At 42.0% G+C, this 18,011-nt stretch overlaps 1 protein-coding gene across 1 annotated transcript; it reads right to left on the reverse strand.

The window, feature by feature from the left end:
• Positions 1-520: 520 nt before the first annotated feature.
• On the reverse strand, positions 521-14,393 carry nwd1 (NACHT and WD repeat domain containing 1). Its single transcript, XM_068707172.1, has 19 exons — positions 14,252-14,393; positions 13,244-13,329; positions 12,999-13,115; positions 11,990-12,344; positions 10,602-11,910; positions 9,584-9,787; positions 9,251-9,404; positions 8,456-8,573; positions 7,818-7,982; positions 7,457-7,654; positions 7,088-7,210; positions 6,814-7,013; positions 5,748-6,017; positions 4,964-5,054; positions 4,525-4,673; positions 3,654-3,927; positions 2,942-3,495; positions 1,568-1,673; positions 521-887 (listed from the first exon to the last, which is right to left on the reverse strand). Exons 1-19 carry the CDS (start codon positions 14,391-14,393, stop codon positions 577-579), a joined length of 4,926 nt encoding a protein of 1,641 aa, XP_068563273.1. The 3' UTR covers positions 521-576.
• Positions 14,394-18,011: the final 3,618 nt, after the last annotated feature.

Consider the following 18,011-nt stretch of genomic DNA (forward strand, 5'->3'; position numbering starts at 1 on the left):
CAAGCTAGCTGGACATGCTAACATTAATATTCATTACAGCAGATACATACACCTTATAGTTCATAGTTGTTTCTTTTTTTAGTTTTAGTTTTTAGAAATGATGGGAGCAGAATGTGATGTGTAGTGTGTAGTGTTACTCTGTGGGGTTAGCTGATAGCACTTTGTAAAAGAACATTAGCGTTAAAGTGAAAAGCTAGCGTTCATTATCAGTACTCACCCGTTGTCTTCACAGAGGACAGCAGGTCTAGTTAGTTTTGGGTCCACCTCTCCTCTGTCCATCTGAATTCTGCACTCACTCATGCTATACTCATATTTTTAACAAAATATGGCTAAATTGTGTAAATCTGTTGTTGCCTCAAAGCATCTTTTACTGTTGACATTTTTAATATTTAGTCATATTTTGGTAAGTATATGAGGAATTCAGAAACCTAAAAAGATGTTTCAATAAATCTAATGTTATAAACAAGATGTTTACAGTATATTCATACATTAATGTGTAATTGGTGTAGTTCTTGACTATAAAAATAGATTTTCTCCCTAGAGCCTAATGGCCCCTGGAGTTTGGGCCCTGGTGTCCTAAAGTAGGAGACAGGTGGAGGAGGAGGGTTTTCCTTGGAGCATGAGGTTCAGGTTGAACTGGGCCGGGTTGTAGTCCTGGAGGTCGGACCCGGGGCTCTGCTGGCCCACCTGGTTCTCCTTCTCCCTGGAGGTGACCCGGTACTGGGCCTTGACGTTCCTAAGAGGGTTGTAGTCCGGACTGACGTGGTCCGGGCAGCGAAACACCTCTCTGATGACGGAGCCCTGCTGAGACAACGCCACGAAGCCGATCCTGAAGGTCACCATCCTGACGACGGGGGAGTAGACGTACTGAACGAACAGCAGGTTTCCTGACGGGAAGAAACAAGGAAATACAAACAGATGAGTGAGACGATTTCTTGTTCAAGAGTGACCATTGGTGTAATTTTGTGGTGAGCTGACGTTAAGCAGCAGTTAACTTAAATGTCTAGTGTGTACCACTAAATTGTGAGGGGAAATGTCTTTATTCTTTGATTTTTGGGATACTGGAAAAATAATGTAATGAATAATTCCAGACAATGACTGATATTCAGTTGAGTCAATGTCAAGCATTTTTACTGCATCAATTTGGAGATAATCCAAAGTAAAAGCCCCACACTTAAGCCTATTAATCTTATCACCATATGTATAACCTAATTTTAGTGTCAGCTGATTGGACCACTTATATGCAAGTGTCGCAAGCTGGACCGCTGTCATCTGTGTGCGCTGGCATTCTACTCCTGATCTCTGATAAACAACAACAAGTAATTACAGGAAACTGCCTTTTATTTTCTCAAGATAACGAGTTGAATATGTCGTGATCTCAAGGTAACAAAGTTTGTTTTTTTGAGAAAGCAACATAATTGACTTGTGATCTTCAGATAACATTAATATAAAACGTTTGCTTGAATGATGTCTGTTTCGGGCTTCAGTAGGAGGAAACCTTTCCCTGTTGGAATAACTCCTGTTTTTCAGAAATAGTTTGGAAAGTTCAGATCAGACCAGAACGTACCTGTAGCGACTTCCCAGACTTTGACAGTTCTGTCCTGAGATCCAGTGAAGACGAACTGGTCGCTGTCAGAGAAAGCAGCAGAGAGGACGCCTTCGAAGAAAAACCCCTGAACAGAAACATTGGGACATTGTGATTTTGTGTATCATGATAACGTCCTCTCATGAACACTTTATTTTAAGGTAAGTATTAATAACTTATAACTGTTATTGTACAAAATTTGTCAACAGCTATAACTTCCTCTGTGAAGCATCCTTAACACGCTGGTATAGAAACGGATAATGAATGACAACGTAATGTAACTTAGTATATATAAATGTATTAATTCTATATTAATATATAACGTGTATTCATTGGAGAAGTTATAAATCATAAAAGTAGTCATAGTTGTTGACAAATACTTTACATGAATAAACACTTAAAATTGCCTTATATCTATATACGTATATCCCCTATTTATCATTCATACAAAGTATTATGAACATTACTGCAATAGAGGTAATTGAAGTATTATGTTACAATCATTTCATTAGTAAAGTATAGTTTGCATATTTTTGGTTTATGTCTCCTTTGTGGCCTGGAGAGTAGAATGTTATTTTTGGATCTGATGGTTAAAATGTTTAAATTTAAAAAATGTTTGGCTTTTATTTAGTATTTCTACTTTATGCTACTATTTCACTACATGTATTTGACAATATTAGTTAATAAATTATTAACTAATAAATTATAATATAATAATATATAATAAATTATTATTATATATTTTGTGTCATGCCATTTTTGTTTTTGGTCATCAGTGTTTTATTCATATATATATATATATATATATATATATATATATATATACATATGTATATACATATATACGTGTATATATATATATATATATATATATATATATATATATACATATATATATATATATATATATATACATATATATATATATATATATATATATATACATATATATATATATATATATATATATATACATATGTATATATATGTATATATATGTGTGTAAGTTCATTGAGATCAATGAAAGAAACATTAAATTCCTTGTTCATATGATCGATGACACATTATGTATTACTCTGAAAAGGGCCATTCTGCATAATGAGCACTTTCACTTTCGGTACTCTAAGTATATTTGATGCTGTATCTTTTTTGATCCTAACGTGCTTTTAATTAAGTACGATTTTAATGTAATGTAATTGAGTATTTCTACACTGTGATATAAGTAAAAGTACTGAGCCCTTCTTCCGCTACCGGAAATGACATGCACTTATGTAAAGTGTACATCATTTATAGTTAGTGGGGAACACATCAAACTTGTCCTCAGGTGGTTTATTGCAGATGTTCAGTAGCTGTGACCTTGTACTCCATGGTGTGGTCCAGGACCAGTGGGCTCAGCTTCCACAGCCTCTGGATGGCGTCCTCGGAGCCCACCAGGGCGTGGGTCTCCCAGTTACTGACTGTTACGCAGGTGACTCTGCTGCAGTGAGCCTCCAGATCGGAGCTGCTGCCGTCGCGGAAGTCGTGGAACTTCACCTCCCCGCAGCTCGTCCCGTACAGCAGCCTGCGGTCGGACAGCAGGGCCATGGAGGACAGAGGGGCGTGGAGGAGGGACAGGGGGAACACCACCACGGGTCCCTCCACCGTGGGGAAGCTGTCTCTGGAGGTGATCTCGAACAAACAAACGGAGTCCTCGTAGGCCACCGCCATGTGCCTCTCTTGGGAGCTGACGGCCAGGCAGAGCACCCTGGAGAGGCTCTCTGGAGGGGGGATACAGAGCGTCTCCTGGGGCAGGGCTAGCGGGTAGATGAGGACGGTGCCGGAGGTCAGGCCGCAGAGCAGCAGCCGTTTGTTTTGAGCCAACTCCAGACAGCAAACCTCAGAAGAGACCTCCAAACGCTCCGATAGAGAACCTGCAGGGAGATCCAAGAGGAGGTTTAGGAGTCTCCACCTGCTGAAGGTGCTTTTACAACTTGAACATGATTACCATACTGGGCAAGCTAATGGAGGTCAATGTGTATTGGCAAAACAACAAACAAGTGCATCTCGTTGTCTGTGCACCGGAAGTGACCTGTGTTGTTGTTCCAGCTGATGAGCTCTGTCTGGCTCTGCTGCCGGACGTAGAAAACTAGGTCTGCGTCTTTAGTGACGGCAACATGGGCGCAGCCAGCAGGGATGCGGGCGGTGGGCGCGTGGCGCGTGTCGTACTTCAGATTCCACACGTGGACGCTGGCGGCAGCCGCCGAGGCCGATACCACGAAGCCGTAATACAGCACAACAGAAGTGACGGGAGAGTCTGAACCACACAGAGTGTCCAACAACGCTCCAGTGGTCACCGACCAGATCTGAGAAAAAAAAGTTCAGACAGAATATGAGGGCCACATAAATACCTCCTCTGTGACAGCCGGAGCTGTTGACTCACTTACGTTTCTAAACTGTAGTTTGCAGTAAGGTTCATGAAGCCTGTTGGTATTTCTGTCACTGTAAAGCAGCTGCAAGGTTTTTGCAGGTAAAGGGTTTTCAGCAGCTGGATTAGTTTAAAATGTAACAAAGCAGGAAGGCTTTTACTGTGAAGCAGCCGTAAAGATTTATTATGAAGCAACTTTGGGGCCTTTACTCCAACTGTAAGGCATTTAGAGGGTTTTTACTGTGAAGCAGTTGGATAATCTTTTACTGTAAAACTACAGAAGGGCTTTTACTGTGAAACGGCCGAGGGGCTTTTACTGTGAAACAGCCGAGGGGCTTTTACTGTGAAACGGCCGAGGGGACTTTACTGTGATGCAACAGGAAGGATTTTACAATTATCCTTTACTCCAATTGTGAAGCAGCTAGATGGCTTTTACTGTGAAGCTACAGGAGGGCTTTTATTGTGAAGCAGTTGCTGGCACATCACATTTACGGTCTACTCTACCATCGACATGGACCGTATCTTAGCCTGTTACTCGTATGAGTTGGTCAGCAGCTCCGGAGACGAGCAGTCGGCAGTCTGAAGACACGCAGCTGGACAAAACGCTGTCGTCGTGTTGGAGGTCGAGGAATCCGTCCACAGAGTCTTTGTTGATGTTAAAGAGGCTCAGAGTCCGCTCACTTCCTGCAGGGGACACAAACAGTTTCTTTCACGCTACGATCACGTGCACAACAGAGGCCAGGTTACTCTGAGAAATCGGGTAATGCAAATGCTCACCATGGAGGATAACATGAAGAAAGCTTCAGTACTGAATTCAGTGTTTTGGAAGTTTTTCTAAAATACTGTATCATTTCTCATTAATACAGATGAAACAAACTACCCAAGCACTGTTTTTTTTATGTATTTGCTGCAGCTAGTTATAGTTTAAGAAACACTGACTTATTTCACAAGTTAAATCAATAAGAGAGTCAGACCTGCTATCAGTATTTTTTCATCTTCATTAACAGAAAGCAAAGAAGGAACCAGAGGAAACTTGACGGCTGTCAGTTTCTCCGTCCTGGAAATCTGCAGACAGGAAGGACAGTATCACCATCATCAGTTATTATCATGTGTAGCAGAAGTAAAACCGACTATGTTGGGTTTTTAATGTTGAATATAAGGTTACTGGGTTTGGATTGGCTCGTACATCAATGTAAAAGCAGGATTTCACTGTTGTAGTTGTTTGAAGAGGCTCATTTTGAACTATAAACTAATTATTATTTTCAATATGGATTAATCTTCTGATTAGTTTTGCTATTAATCGAATGATTTCTTTGTATAAAATAGCGAGAAATGCTGTCACAGTTATCCAGAGCCTAAAGTGACACCAACAGTTCAAACTTCAACATCATTACTAATACATTACAATTATTAACATTATTAAAAGGTAAATCAGCAAATTTTCACATTTGTGAAGCTTGAGCCATGAAAAAAATCACTTCAAGCTATCAGATCATCAAAATAGATGCCGTTAGTTTTCTAATTAATGTATCAATAAATTGTTTTATGCAGTAACTAGTAACTTAAGCTTGAATACAAGATTTGCATTTTTGTGTGTGGTATTTTAATGGCTGTTAAGGACCAAACTATTAGAATAGTAGTTTTTTACATAAAAAGAAGGATTCATAATTTCAGATGTATTACTTCTCTCTGCACTAAAGTCTACAGACACTGCAATTTGCAGAGCAAAAGCACCAAACGGATGAATGAAACACATACCTGATAGAGGAATCCTTCCTTAGAAACCACGAACACTTTCCCACGTTTCGGTAACATAACAGATTTCACGGGAGTAAAACATCTTTGTGAGTTTTCCAGCCGAGTCTCAACAGTTGGAGTCTCATCAACAGGATGAGATATTCTGACCAGACCGGAGTCACAAAGACGAACGACCGATGCTCCCAAAACTCCCAGAACCACCGACCCGTCGTCACCACTGCTGCTGCTGAGGAGGAGCTCGGCTCCGTCCAGCTCCTTCCACACCTTCACCTGCAACAACAACCAGACGGGAGGAGAGTCAGAAATGATCTTAAGGGTAAAGATGTGCAGTAGCAACAGCAATAGTGAATATCAATATCAGTAGTACGAGCAGTGGTAAAAGCAGTAGAACTTGTATTGTTACATTTTGTGTTGATTTTAACGGTCCATGTGGACAAAAGCGGTAGTGTTTCGGTGCACCAGACTCCCTTAGAGAACCTCTATTTTTACTGCAGCAGGGTCTGGCAGTCTGTCCCCACGCATTCCTGGTTCTGGTTCTCCCGTGCCTCCCTCCCCTACAGCGGGCCCCGCTATACGGGAATCTGAAGAGCAGCGAGGCAAATCTCTGCTTCTGGTCGAATGAGGAGACACTGCTGCTGGGTGCCACCCCCACCTCCCGCTGTGGTGCCACCCCCACCTCCCGCTGTGGCTTAAGACTGCAGGTCGGAGGTTCAGTGAAGCCGGATCTGGTCTGTCCACAGATACAGGTCGCTGCTAGAGGCCTCACTGGAGTCTGAGCTGAATGAGTTTCTGGTGAACCTGCATGACTTTGTCAGATTTTTCACAGGATCCGACCCGGTGGCACCAACACAAGCTTTAAGAGTGACTACATAGAAATAGTCTTCTTCTCACTGGTGTTCTTGTTTACTCAAGTAGGTCATATAGAGGCATCAGTATAAAATTGAGGCCGTTTCAGAATCAGTTAAAAATTCCCCACAGCAACTTTAATATCAGTAGTATTAACAGGAGTGGCAACAGCAGTCAAAGTAGTAGTACTAGTGGTACTGGTAGTAGTAATAGGTAGTACCTGTGTCCTGGTGTAAACACAGATCAGCTGTTCAGACAGGTGGAGGTGTACTGAGGAAGGGGTGGAGTCAATAGGCACCGCCTCCTGGATGCAGAGCAGCTGTTGGCCGTCCATCAGGCTCCACCTCCTCAGACAGCCGTCAGCAGCCAATGAGAAGCAGTGGGAGGTGCTGTCAACCACTTTGACGACCAGAACCGCACCTACACGCAGATTATTGTCATCAATAATAAATTACTATTTCATACTTCATATTCTTTAATGAACGCAGACTGACCTGTGTGTCCCAGCAGTGAGTATACGAGCCTCTGGTCAGCGAGGCTCCAGACCGCCACCATGCCGCCATCTGAGCCTGCAACCAGAAGCCCCGCCTCCACACAGACGTCCACACAGAGCACACCTGAAGACACGACGACAGGTAAAACCTCTGATGCTGCACCTGTCCAACCTCAGTCAAGACTTTATGAAAAAGATGGGACTGACTTCCAACGCTGACTAAAACTCCTACATTTTGCTAAAACACTGCTAATTATTGACGATAGAACTAAAATATGGATTGTAATTTTGATATAACGACCATAAATAATTGATCTCTACTTTATCTAACTTTATGCTTCATTCAGAGTAACAACGTAATGTTTCTGACCTCCCAGCAGTCCGGTCAGTGTGTGTTGTAATGCTCCCCCTGGCTGCTGCAGGAAACTGCACTTAGGAATGAATATCGGCTCGGGACACATCAGTAACGTCTCCTCACATTGACTACACAGCTGACCAATCACAGAGGGGAAAGGCGTGGCCAAGGAGCAGAGTCGGGCCAACAGCTCGGTGTAAAAGAGAAATGTGTCTGGAACCAGAGAGAAATACAAATGACTGCATTTGTTAGCATTTGACACAAACATTTCATTAACGTCTTACTTTATTTATTTCGGTTTAGAAACATTTTTTTTGTAAAAGTAAAATTCTGAAGGACACATTGTATAATAAAACATTGACGCAGAATAACTGACCCATGTGACCGTCCAGGACGTCCAGACTGGGTTTGATCAGGACCAGAGTGTCTCGGACCAGTCTGGTGTCAGTGCAGTCCATGTACTGGGAGCACTGGTCCAGGTCCTGGATCACACTGGACACCCCACACACCCTGCTCTTACAGTACAGCCACTCAGCACTGCCTGAAAAACAGTAGCACTAATTAATAATTATCGTAAATATTTCTTTCAGGACTTTTGTGCCAACATTTGTTATACTGTCCAAAGACAAAATTCAGCATATTGGCATTTTAAATCTATTTTATTTAAGGATTTAAATGAAAAGTGATGAAGGAGAAAACAAACCTGCTTATTCAGTTAAAAAAGGACCAACTAAATGTCAAAAAAAAGATTATAGCAGTGACTGAAAAGGGATGTATTAGATACACCTGTTCAACTGTAACGCAAACATCAAATCAGCCAATCACGTGGCAGTAACTCAATGCATTTGGGCATGTAGACATGGTCAAGACAATCTGCTGAAGTTCAAACAAAGCATCAAAATAGGAAAGAAAGGGGATTTAAGTGACTTTGAACCTGGTTGTTGGTACCAGGTTTGAGTGTTTCAGAAACTGCTGATCTACTGGGATTTTTCCACATCTCGTCCCACATCTTACCAATGACTTCCTGTCGCAGCTCGTCCCACAGACCAGCATGCAGCAGGTGATGGGGCAGCTCCTGCAGCTTCCTGACGTTGGCCAATCCTGGAGCAAACCACAGTGGCTGGGGCGGGACCTTTATAGTACAGTGACACCACGCAGTCCATCAAAATACACCACCAACAGACAGGTAATCAGCTAAAGTACAGGTATGTCAGTTCCTGTGAATAATATCAGGGAAGTAGATCGAATGACTTGTAGAGTTTACCTTTGTAGGAGAATGCGTTCTATGCATAGGCTGTTTATATACGACGTGAACAGTGAGTCGTCGTGACATCACCCAATAGTTTAAAGACTGAGGTTTTGAAGTCTCTACTATGGCGTTTTGGTCGTCACTGTCTTTCCTTTTTGAAACCAGTGAATGGACCATATTTGGACTGCAGAGGAGTGACGTAGAGACACAGTAAGCGGCTTTGGTAGCAGTAGGGACCTGTCAATCACAAGGTAGCCCCGCGCTAAAGCATACTCCGCTTTATGGTCTATTTGGACCATAATTTACTAAATGAACATCATGTTGTATTGAAGAAGTCTTGAAACTAGAGATTGAGACCATAAACTCATGTTTACTGAGGGAATAAATCAAGAGAGAAGTAGAGTCATTTTCTCATAGACTTCTATAAAATCAGATTTCTTTTTGGAACCAGAGGAGTCGCCCCCTGATGGTCAGTAGAGAGAATGCAGGTTTAAGACACTTCTGCATTGGCTTCACTCTTCAGAACCGGAAGTTGCCGCCTGGTTCTGTGTCATCTGTACCTTTCTGTCAGAGAGGATCAGCGACAGGCCCGGCAGAGAAACCGGCTTCAGTTTCCCCGACCACCGACCCAGGAAGTACTCCGCCAGGATCCTGAGGCTCCGCCCCCGTCGCTGTGATGTCAGATACCGAGCTGAAACTGCCTCGCACAGACGCCTTCATACATAAATACACATTTGTCAAACATTTTACTTTTGACCTGTATGATCATTTATCTTTATATATGTATATAAATATATACATATATATATATATATATATATATATATATATATATATATATATATATATATATATACAAATTTATATTCTTTTTGTTTATTCTTCTTCTTTACCGGTTGTTGAAGGTGATGGTGGCGACCCCGTCTGTCCAGCGCTCCTCCAGCTGATCCTCGAGGTCCCGTCTGAGTCGAGCCCAGAGGAGGGGAGGCAGCCGGATCAACGAGGGAGACGGAGGGAGGGAGTAACTGTACACCTCACAGATGATGTCATCATCCAGGGACATGATGTCACGCAGTTCAGCCTCCAGCAAACCTTCCCTAAGGAGTAAGAAGATCAGTTTGTTTTCATCGTTTTAAGCCTTGCAATGTCCTGTGGACGATTTCATTTAAAATAATTATTATCATTATTGTTATCATTTTAGTACTAACACTGTTGTGGCTACACGATTCAGATATAAACATACCACAACTAACATAAATGCTATTTCAACTGGAGGAATCATTGTTTATCCTTCTCTCCAGAAGTTACAGTAGAGAAACACTCAAGTAATTTCAAATGTATTTCTGATATTGTATTATTAAAGAAAGAATATGCATTCCAAAAGCCCCTTGTTGCTAAACAATGTTGACATTTGCAGGTTGGTTTTATTAAAATATATATTCTGCAAAGTTTATCCCCATTATGGTTTGAATTTAGTTTAAAAAAAATCTTTACAGGGATGTTACTCTGATGATAGAGAAAACTAACTATATTTTACTTTAATAAGTTATTCTGGACAAAATGGAGAGACATTGTGCATCCTGTGTTTGTAAAATGCTATCAGTTCTCCACCTTCATATACTGTATTTGCATAAAGAAGTAGCATCACCATTCTATCATGAGAGCCACATTCCTGAAATATCCTTCTTCTCTACAAACAAACACATGTCTTGTTGGACAAGCTCTAAACAAATCCAGGAGTGCAGCTGAGTGAGAATTAAGAGTAATTTTCTCATAGACTTCTATACAACCGGACTTCTTTTGTAACCGGAAGTGTCGCCCCCGGCTGGCCAGTAGAGAGAATGCAGGTACTTCTGCATTGACTTTTCAGACTCGAAGGTGGCTGCCTGGTTACTCAACAAATCTCCTCACCTTGCCAGAGTGATGTACCCTAAGGCCCCGCCCACCAGCTCCTTCCCATGTTTCTCCTCCAGCATCAAGAACAGCTGTGACATCATTTCCTGTGTGTTGGGGCCCAGATGTGTTGCTGTGAGTGTGAAGGATGTCCAGCGTTTGGCTGCAGACAGAATCAGTGTGAGGTGCAGAGGACAGCCGGTCTGCTCGAAGCTCTGCAGCACGGCGTTGCTTTGCTCGGGGGTCAAAGTTCGCTGAGATGCTAGCAGGTACGACTCTATTATCTGTTTTCCTTCTTCACTGGACAAACGGTCCACTTCAAAGAAACTCCCCAAACTCTTCAACTTCAACCGCATATTAGCGAAGGCCTCACTGTTGGTATCCATGGAAACCACAAGGTGGACGTTGGGTGGGAGGTCGGTGGGCATCCAGTGGAGTTTGTGAGCATGATGTTGGTCTGAGAGCTGATCCAGAGCATCCAGGATGATGAGCAGAGTGTTCCCCTGCTGGGAAACCTCGGTGAGGACGTTCCTGAAGAACCGGAGCAACTCCAGGTGAGTGTTGACCGTCAGCGGCGGAGGCGGAGCCAAACCACAAGCCAAACATATCTGTAGGCAGATGCTGCGGAGGACGTGGTCGATGTCGGGTCTCTGAGGATGGCGATCCGACAGCAGCCTGATCACCAACGCTGCATCGGCTTCCAAAACGCTACGCATCTCCTGCGCCAGTTTACACAGCAGAGCTGTCTTCCCCATCCCAGCATCCCCATGCACCACCAGTGGGCTGTGGTGGACGTTGGTCGACTCCCACATGGCGCAGCTGAGCTTACCCAGAAGACCCTCCCTGCCGTAGAGACCGCTGCACAGCTTGGTGCTCATGGTGGCGTGCCGTACAACTTCTTCAACCACCCGATATGAGATTTCCGCCCTTTCTTCCTCAATGTTCCCCCAAATCCTCCTCCGCCTCCCCAACACCAGCGAATCGACCACCGCTCCGATCCTGGCCTTCATCTGCAAGACAAACTGCTCGCAGACGCTGTCCAGGTACTGGACGTGCTCTTTGCGTTTGGGGTCGATGCTTCCTTTGCTGAGCTCCACGCAGTGCAAGTTGAGGATCTTCTGCTGTGTTGCGTTGAGGCGGGACTTGAGGTTGGCAAGGAGTCCCTGGGCCTCTGCGTCCTGAAGCCCTTCGGCGGTCAGGTCCATGAACTTGGCGAACCGTTTTGGTCCATTCCTCACCCTCTGGTGGGGAATGTCTCGCACGAAGAGCAGAGCCGACGATTCGCTGCTGTCCTTCCACAAACCCTGCTCAAACTCTTGTACTGTGACTGTGGAAAAGAAGACAGAGACCATCAAATTTCACAAACATTTTTGAGACAAAGACAAACTGTGTCAGACATCTCTGACCTGATGTGAAGAAGTGTTGTTTCTGCTCGGCTGTGATGTCACCGGCTGCCTCGGCATCCGTGGCGGCGGAGCGTAGGAGCTGCAACACTTGAGTCTCTGTGAAACGCCAAGAGACAAGGTTTTTGTCACGCTGCGGGCCGCTCTCAGGTCGAAGGTCGTTGTAGTGGGGGAAGTGAGTCGTGATTGGCTGAAGCACGTAAGTGGGTGGGACCGCATTGTTGTCTTTTAAGAACCACTTATTCAGCTGCTTGACACCTTCTGGGTTTTTGGAGAGTTTGGACAAAAGGACTTCAAACTGTTTCTCCGGTATGAGGCGAGGAAGAGTTCGGTGGCCATACCGGTTCCCCAGCAGAGCCTTTGGAGCCCAGAAGCAGGGAAGTAAAGATAAGAGGAAGAATGAGCTGAAATATAATCCTGGATTAAATGCTTTAACACAACATCTCATAAAATGATCCAATATATAACCATCTAATACACTGGAGAGTAAATTGGCTTCAAGTTGATTTTGTTTAAGTGTTCCCTGGAAAATGAAATGTTATGGCCACTCCTGACTGGCTTTTCTTTTTTCTTTTTTTTTTACAGTTTTCTAACATCCTACTGACCAAACAATGAATCAAGAAAACCTACTGCATAGAGAGAAAAATAAATTAAATGACTATTACTGAAAAAATGCAAATAATAAGTAATGTCAAAAATGGGTTCTGACAGTAAAATATTAGAGCTCAAAACTTTTTGAACGCTTTTTGTTTTTTTTTCCAGGTCTTTTCCAAGACCGTAGGTTATTGATATTTCCTGCATGTGTGAGAGCCCTGCTTATGTAGCAGCTAAATCTACCTGATGCAAGAATAAATACTGTAAATGGGTCAAAATATGTTTCAAAGAATTTGATCAAACAACGGCGTTAAAACAAACAAATCCAGCTTGTTGCTTTTCACATAAAACCTTTTTCACTATATTGATGAAGATGAGAAAAATCAGAATTATAATTTAAGGAAGACGAGAGACTCACGATGAAAGCTGGACCGACTGAAATCCTCTGACACCTCTTGATCTCTTGCAGGAAGATCTGGCAGGCCTCATGATCTCCAGACAAGTCGCTTCGAATCCCCCAACACAGATCCACCACCTGAACAGGAAGTGACCTCACTGATCTCATTGATATATTTACTGACGGGTATTTATTGAAACCACACACACAGTACATACACATTATCCATCATATTATCAGTTACTGGATTTCGTTGTCTTACTGACCTCAAACACCAGCCCCAGACTGCGACATAAAGCAAGGACTTCTGGGTAAGCTTTCTCCAGCAGGGCTTTCCTCTCGCTGCTCATATCTGACCAGAGGTCAGTGACACAGTCAGTGATGAAAATTAAAAAAGGAGTTTAAAGCAAAATCTGTAAGATGATCTGAAATTGCCTCAGCAGAGTCAAAGTTAATGTTGTAGTGATTTTGGTCACACTATTTTTCACAATAGAAATTCGCAAAAATATGCAAAATAATTAGTTTCCTCCAAAATAAGTGTTGTTGTACAACCAGGAGGAGACGATTGATGTATGAAGTGATTTTGGTTACACTACTCTACTCTCAATCTTTTGTCATGATTACCAGATCTGGTAATCCCGAAATCTTTTCTGATAAGTATGAGATATTTTCGAGATAGTAGCTCATAATTACGAGATACGGTATATCAGTTTTCTGTCTTTGTCTTTGTTTTCTGTTTGTCGTTGTAAACCTTAGAAAACAAGGTTGTAGATTTGTAGTTTTAGAATAAAATTTAAAAAACTGAAAGTTGTATGATACCAAAGTGCACAAATGTTAGTTCTCGTTCCCCTTTAAAAATTGTTTTATTCACAAACTTCTCCTGCAGAGTTTTCTCACAGTTTCACGGCACGACGCCACAATAAACCCTTTTCACAGCAGACATTTTGGCTTTGTCAAAGCAGGAAAAGCACAGGTGTAAATAATCACATAAACAATGTGTCCTGTGTCACCTAAATGGAATGCAGCCATGAGCCACCATTAATGTTATTATTTCCACCTGTGCTTTTCCTGCTTTGGCAAGTCAAAATATATGCTGTGAAAAGGTATTTATTATTTCTCGACATCATTTCACACGTTAAAAATCTTTAGTTAAGGCCCCAAAATGTTCCTGTCAAGTGCAACACACACTGGTTGCATACAGACAGTACCTGTACACAGTAGTAGTCCTGGATTTGGCCATTGTATGATGTAGAGAGCATAAACAGCGACCTGACCTGTGAAGGTGGAGCTGATGAACACTCGGATCATGTTGGAGCTGCTCTTGGTCCTCTGAGCTCCATCTGTCCGTCCTCTCAGGACGTCCTGCAGGCTGACATCTCCTCTTCCTCCTCCTGCTTCTGCTGGATGCTCTGCCATCGTCTTCTTCTTCTTCAGACCTATCCAGTCGTCTGGTCTTTCCTTCCTCTGCTCAGCTGCTCTTCAGCCTGTTTTGTTTCCCTCAGAGAATGTTCTCTACGACAACTAGTTCTCCCACCTGACCGACTTGTTGTACCTGCACTAAGTGCTACTGTTACACAGCTACACACTGTTTTCTAATCAAGAAATAACTGCATGAGACCGAAACATTATATTATCATCCTCTGATCATGGATGATTTTTCATCACTGCTGATAATTATGTATAGCATGCTACGCTAGCTTCTTATCCAGAGGTTGAGGAAGTATAGAGATCCTTTTCTTCAGTAAAATTACTACACTGTAGAAATACTCCATAACAAGTAAAAGTCCTGCATTGAAAATGTTCTCACACACAGTATTAGTGTGCTGTGGGTGAGTACAAGTGCCTCCATGACGGAAATATTTGCTTACAATGCATTTGTGTTATTGTTCAATCAGTCTCATTATTATGCACAACGTATACAAACTTATCTTGTTCAAATTGCCAAAAGTAAAATTCCTAAGGCTAGGTTATAAATTAACTACACCACGGCCGAGTATATTTATTTATTTAACTGCTAAACTGAAATGTTAACTAACCTGAAACCCCCCTGCTAACTGCTGGGCTACCTGTACTGCTAGCTTTGTAATTAGTTACAGTATATATAACTAAAACATATTTAAAGCAGGTTTGTGAAACCAGACAATTTTAAATCCTCTAATCAACTGTATTAGAGTTCACATTGGATTTTTATTTAGCTGTAACTACTAATGATGGCAGGTTTGCAGCTACTTGTAAGTTTGCTAGTTTGTTGACTTAGCATTAGCTTCTAGGTAAGTGTGTAAGCTCCCCTTGCTTACGCTTGCTTCAAGACTTTATGCTAAGCTAGGCTAAACACATCTTGGACCTCTCTCTGTAACTCACTGGATTCACAGAGACGTTAGCTGTAAGCTGTAAAGGAAATCAATGACACCTGTTAACTAGCTGTGAGGCCATGTAGGTGAATTTGACAGATAAAGAGGATTTCTCAGATATTTGCAGTGTTGCTCTAAATAAATCCTCTCTCCCTGTTTTTTGTGGGTTTAAGTATCGTTTACCAGCTGGATTTTAAACTACTGCACATCGTACCAGCTCAGTACGCCTTGATCTCACCTGAGTGTTTGTGGGGCCCTTGGGAGTCTGGGCCCCCCAGGGGCTGCCGCTCACAGCTGTGGCTCAACGCTAATTACGCTAAGACAGAGGCGAGGATAATGAGGATAATGAGGATAACAAAGCTACTGTAGAGCTGGAGGACATCTGCTGCACCTGAAGCTTTTGCAGTTACAAACCTCTGACATCATGTGATACACAAACACCTTGAACATTAGGTGAGTTTTTTCATCAATTAGCGCTCAAATATGGTACACTTACAAACCATTCGCCTTTTCAAGCTATGAATACTTATTCTTATTTTAACTATCAAGTCGATAAGCGTTCTAGGGAAAGTGGACAAAACTAATTGTTGTCATATAACTAACTATAACTGGATGTATCTTGAAGTTTCGGAAAGATTCAGAGGAATATTTCGGTAACTTGGGTTAAAACAGTTAAGTGACAAACACATTTTGCTTACTTTAATTATTATCCTACTATTCCAAAAGAGATAATCGATAATTATCATATTATTGGGCGAATTCTAAACACAAAAAAAACATTTATTATTCTTTTACCACATATATATCAGTTGTTTATTTGTGTGTTGAATGTGTTATAGGACTAACAGCGATACTTAAAAAAAAAAATTATTCAGTTTTTAGCATTTCTCATGTTTTGTAGTAGTTAGCATTGCACAGGTTCCCTCTGCAAAAATCCAACGAGACTTTTCTGTCGGATTTTGGATTATTGCAGGAAATAACTTGCAAACGCAAGTTTAGGATACACACATGTTTTGTTTAGCGAGATCATGTTCACAAATGAACACCACTTCATGATTTATGAAGCGTGAATGCTCTCAGCAAAAGCTCAGGTCGTAAACAAACTACACTACGGTCACATAAGTGCGAGTTTAAACACAACGTGTTTCACAACGCTGTCTCATTAAGCCACTTGTTTGCAACCGACTTTTTAAAGATACTTAAAGGCTTTAAACTTCATGAGAGGGGTATTTCCTTAATTAATTGTATATAATAGTAAAAAGCATTAAAATTCCTGCAGTACGCTGTTCAGGGGTTCCCAAACTTTTCCATGCCAAGGCCCCTCAAATAGCATTAGCTTATGGCCCCCAAGATGTCATTAAAAACCTATTTACAATACTACGGCAAATGTTAAAAAAAAAACTTCTGAACTTCTTACTTTTATTAATGCAATAATGATTGTGTACTTTAAATATTTAATCACTCTTGTAGATTCAATATTTAGTTTTTGTCATCATAAGAATTGTTTTTCAGTTCAGTTTCTCAACATTCAGCAACATTGTGTGGGTCTGTGCATTTGTGTCTGCTCCTCAGGTCTCATCCTTTTTCAAAAACATGTCTATTTTTGTGAGTTAGCATTAGCTAGCTAGATGCTAGCAACTAAGCTATGGCTAGCTAAAATATCAGGTGCAGAGCAGCTACATTGCAGCACTGACAGCTTATGACGTGAAGAATGTTGTTTTGATTGGCAGGCTGGTAGAAAGAAGGGCATGGAAAATAAGAATTTGATATGTTATATATTATTATAGATAATATTTTATAATAGGAACAATAATTTGATTCTATTTTTTATTGTATAGATTTCATATTCCTCATCTTCCCTTCAATTTACTGAGGCCATAGCAGTCTGATCCCAAACAGAAGCAGCAGATGAAGAGTTGTTTTTCATGATGTTGACACCTCCTCGTCCTGTGACTCTGTTTGTTCTGGAGTTTTACCTTCAGGCTGTTTTCTGCAGCTCTCTGAGGACATTACATCAGCCGGAAGACGCCGCTTCTGTCCCCTGCTGATGCCTCTGGGGAAGATCTGAAGCTCACCATCATCACATACTGGGAGCAGGACATCCTTATTTGGGCAAAGAGGGCGAACCAGCACCCACCACATGGTAAGAGGGTGCCACACCTGTCAAACAAACAGCTCTAATATCTTCTTAATTAGTGAGGTGAAATGATTTCCTAGGAGCTGAACTTGTGTAAAAAAAAAAAAAAAAAAAAAGAGAGACTTAGTATTTATATGCACTTTGATGCAGTCAGCACTTAGTGGACGTTAGAGGAACTGCAGTCCAACACACTTATGCTAAAAAGGCTGCTAATTGGTTGCTGTTGGATGTTAGTCTCATATCTAGCTGTTGGCGAGTGCACAGTCTACACAGCTGCCTTTCACAGAATTGATCCTTCGTTATGTCCCGCCCCTCGAACACAGACTGGCCAATCGGGTGTATGTGACAGTCTGAATACTTGTTTATTTCCTGCGCGGTCTATACAGTCAGGTCCTGAACCTCTTGGTGCATTGAAGCCCCCACACAGAAGTGTTTTGCCCTGGGCTTGAAAGTGACATGTCTGGGTGTGTGTAGGGATCAGTCTTCTTAATGGCATGGTGCCTCTGGTGGAGGGATGTATACTGCACACACACATAAATCTACCTT

This window comes from Cebidichthys violaceus, unplaced genomic scaffold (genome assembly GCF_023349555.1).
Source record: "Cebidichthys violaceus isolate CVI_PGR_0920_01 unplaced genomic scaffold, fCebVio1.0.p SCAF_13, whole genome shotgun sequence".
Classification (NCBI taxonomy): Eukaryota; Metazoa; Chordata; class Actinopteri; order Perciformes; family Stichaeidae; genus Cebidichthys; species Cebidichthys violaceus.